The sequence below is a fragment of the Fusarium musae genome, chromosome 4 (assembly GCF_019915245.1).
Source record: "Fusarium musae strain F31 chromosome 4, whole genome shotgun sequence".
Lineage (NCBI taxonomy): Eukaryota > Fungi > Ascomycota > Sordariomycetes > Hypocreales > Nectriaceae > Fusarium > Fusarium musae.
The window spans coordinates 2,510,729-2,514,339 of NC_058390.1; the positions used below are offsets into that span (position 1 = coordinate 2,510,729).

General features: G+C 48.9%; 1 protein-coding gene across 1 annotated transcript; it reads left to right on the plus strand.

Annotated features, from left to right (window-relative positions):
- Positions 1 to 207: 207 nt before the first annotated feature.
- Positions 208 to 1,577, plus strand: J7337_005702 (uncharacterized protein; the record flags this gene model as incomplete). Its single annotated transcript, XM_044823376.1, has 3 exons — positions 208 to 972; positions 1,029 to 1,343; positions 1,395 to 1,577. 3 exons carry the CDS (start codon positions 208 to 210, stop codon positions 1,575 to 1,577), a joined length of 1,263 nt encoding a protein of 420 aa, XP_044681867.1.
- Positions 1,578 to 3,611: the final 2,034 nt, after the last annotated feature.

The following is a 3,611-nucleotide window of genomic DNA, read 5'->3' on the forward strand; positions in this document are numbered from 1 at the left end:
TGAATCCCGACTTGAAAGTATTCATATTTCTGTCTGCCCCTCCCATATTAACACATTTCTTGTCTTTACAGCCGTCACTCTGCAACCAATTCAGAACACCAAATACACCACCCGCCTCAACCCGATCAACCATACTCCGATCATCGCCATCACCATTCCTACTCGCGGGATATCTTGTTGGACAGGTCGTATCGAGAATCTTCCGCCATGGCAACGGCAACCCTCATCACACCGGCTGCCCATTACCAACCTCAACCTCAACCGCCTTTCTCCAGTTATTCACAACCCAGCTCTGGTGCTGCCAGTATTGCCAACATGATCTCTGAACCTCGAAAACCAGCCGACGATCAGGAACCCTCAAATCGCCAGTCGCTGCCCTCAATCTCGGAGGTCATCCAGGGCACTAAACCTGGGCCGTATCCTGTTGCACATGCGCCAGGTCTGCAGTCAGGTTCAAGTTTGCCATCGCCCTTCGCACCAGCTCCCCGATCATACCCAGAGGCTGAGAAGCGTTCGTCTCCTCAGCCTCTCCACCCGACCTCATCTTTTCCTCGGCAAGATGGACCTGCCTTTGCGGACTCTCCTCGTCCTCATTTCAGCAACCGACCATCGCTCCCTCCTGTCTCTGACCGTCGCCAGAGTCCTTCAGCCAAAGCTGATCTACCTCCACACCACCACCACCATCCCGAGCAGAAGCTTCCTGAACCTCACCACCCACTCAATGGTGCCTACGCTCATCCTCCTCCCCCTCCAGCTCCTGTCGCATACCAGCCTGGCCAGCTGCCTCCAGGTCAAATGCCCCTGCCTACGTATCCTATTTCCCCTAGACACGGAATGCCACCACATATTCCCGGGTCCTACGACCCTAGAGCGCCTCCTCACATGGATGACCCTGAATATGCCCGAGCTAGATACGAAGTCACAGTTGACAGGCACTACGAAAGCTGGAATTATCAAGACTCGCTGAGTCGAGTAAGTCACCTGAGTTGCATTCTCCACCAAGAACATGAAGCGCTGACTTTTAACAGATTGGCACCTCGTCTCGTACGATTTTCAATTTTGCCGAAGCTTACAGCAGAATCGCTCAAGAACAGCACGGAGCTCATCCTATCCCAGCTCGACTACCTACTGAACGAGAAGTTAGCGATATGCTCAGCAATATCGAACTTGTCAAGAGATCACTAGAGCAAGTGCGTGACTTGGTGCAAACTTCGATCCAGAACGAACGAGCCCGAGAAGGGTCCAAGATGAAGGGACCTTACGAGGAAGAGCACGATGTGAACATGTACGGCGATGGAATAAAACCAGCATATGGTATTACAGAAGTTAAAAAGCGTCGCGGTGTAAGTTTCTGGCTTTAATTGATTTATCGACACGAAACTAATGATGGACAGCGTGCTGCTCCCCCTGGACGATGCCACAGTTGCAATCGAATCGACACCCCTGAATGGCGACGGGGACCGGACGGAGCCCGGACTCTCTGCAACGCCTGCGGGTTGCATTACGCTAAACTGGAAAGAAAACGCCAACTTGAGCAGAGATCGATTCGTCCTAAAGATGAGGCTCATCGACAATGAGGCCTTAGCTTTTTGATTTTGGCTATACTACAAAGTGCTCATGGACACCTGAAGGCATTGTGGATAGGTGCTCGGTTGTCCCATGAATGACTTCAACGCCAGCTCGCAACCCACATGTCTACACATACACACTCGCCTCACACATACACGCATACGCACACATCTTCACGTTTAATAATACCCGATCCAACAGAACGACGACTTTGCATCGTTCTTTGTATATACGTTCTTATAACTGGGATACCTTGGGCTTTGAGCAGGGACCCATAGCATAACAGGCGTTTGTCTAATTATGGATACCATGTTAAACATGGTGTAACTTTCGAGTTCATGGGAGGAGAGAGGCTTGACTTTCTAGACAAAAGAGATTTCTTTGAACCACGCGACAGTGGAGAAACTACTGGGATGGGCGGAGGGCAGCGGAGAGCAATCATCGCAACATCAGCAACGGAGGTGTTTGTTGGCCTTGCTCCTACGCAGGAGATGGGAATTCTTTTGGGGATGGGATTGGTTATACTGGGAGGAAAACTACAATGGATTCACGGCATGTATCCAAGCTGAAAGATTACTTGGCATGAAGAGGAGTAAATTGAAGGTATCAAGGACATGTTTCTAGTCCTATCTTGGAAAGCAACGCCAACAAGGCTAGGAGGGGGAGTCTACAGCAGAGGAGATGTCCGTGGCGGTAAAGGAGAATTCACAAAGCGATGAACTACGCCGAACCTGAAAGTGCACACAATATCCCTATGACAGCCTGCGAGTGTGAATGTAAGTGAGCTTGAGTACATATAAATTTTAAGCAGCCCAATTAAAGCAGCGGCTGCAGGGACGGAAGCATTTGCCACTTGGGCATCGAGACTATCGAAAGATTGGCGAAGCTTAATTAGTCATTTCTGGAGATGAGGGACGATCATTTGCCTTGGTGGGGTTAGAAGTATATGATCATATCTCGGCCTTGCATAGATCTACTCCGTACAGTGTCTTGCTTTATTAGTGTTTATTAGAGGAAGAAGACGAAGTGGGCGCATTGCAGGTACAACAAACAGACAGACAGAAAGACAAGCCAAGACTACCCAGCCTGTTAGTATGTGCTGAATCGAATGTATGAAGCAGATTGCTTCCCTACCCATTTCGAGATCATCCATTCCCCCATAAGGACTACGAGACGGGAATAGCGGGTGCCAGCTCATCTGTACGGGAAGTGACTTTTAAAACAGAAGCCAACAAGACAATGCGCATTGGAGGCATTAGTGAGCAAGTGGTTCGGCAGGCTGAGTTACACAGAACAATAAGGGGTAGGACATGGGAGACGAGCACGGGACGGGAGGCTAATCAAGGCACAGGCGGGAGATCTGACGAACGGGTAGCTTGCCTGAACTCATCGGACACGGGAACGTGCGTGCATGTACATGTGCTTCTGAGTTGTTGATGATGGTGTTGTGCATGTGAGTTTCTGGATAGGCTACGTAGTACAAGACAAGACAATACAGACAAGACAAGATAAGACAAGATAAGACGAGATAAGACGAGACACGATGAGACTTGCAAGTCAAGACGAGGGTATCGAGAATGTATTTTGCCATCATAAAGGCATTATGAGATCTTGGGTAATGTACGTGTGAGTGTGAGTGTTAGCTATTCGTCTGATATAAATTTTCCATCAACTCCCTAAGTTGGATTCTGCATCCGATACAGTATCAGAATATCACATACGTTTTCATGTGCAACAATACATTGAAAGATCTTTCTGCGTGCGATTGCAAGTCATCCCCAGACCAGACATACATGAATATGTCTTGATGCCTGAACCACCAACGCCTGAGCAAAATCCACCAGACGGATGTCCAATGCAAGAGGGGATACCACAAGGCCTCGTATGCGCTGTTTCTTGTGATACTTGATCAGAAACATGGCTGCAAGCACGCGATCTGCACGTCTTTCCAAGATCTTCCCTGGTCCTCCCTATTGTATCGTAAGTTGAATGGTAGGACAGGAGCACCGGGAGGATTATATAAGATGCAGTCTGTAGTAGAG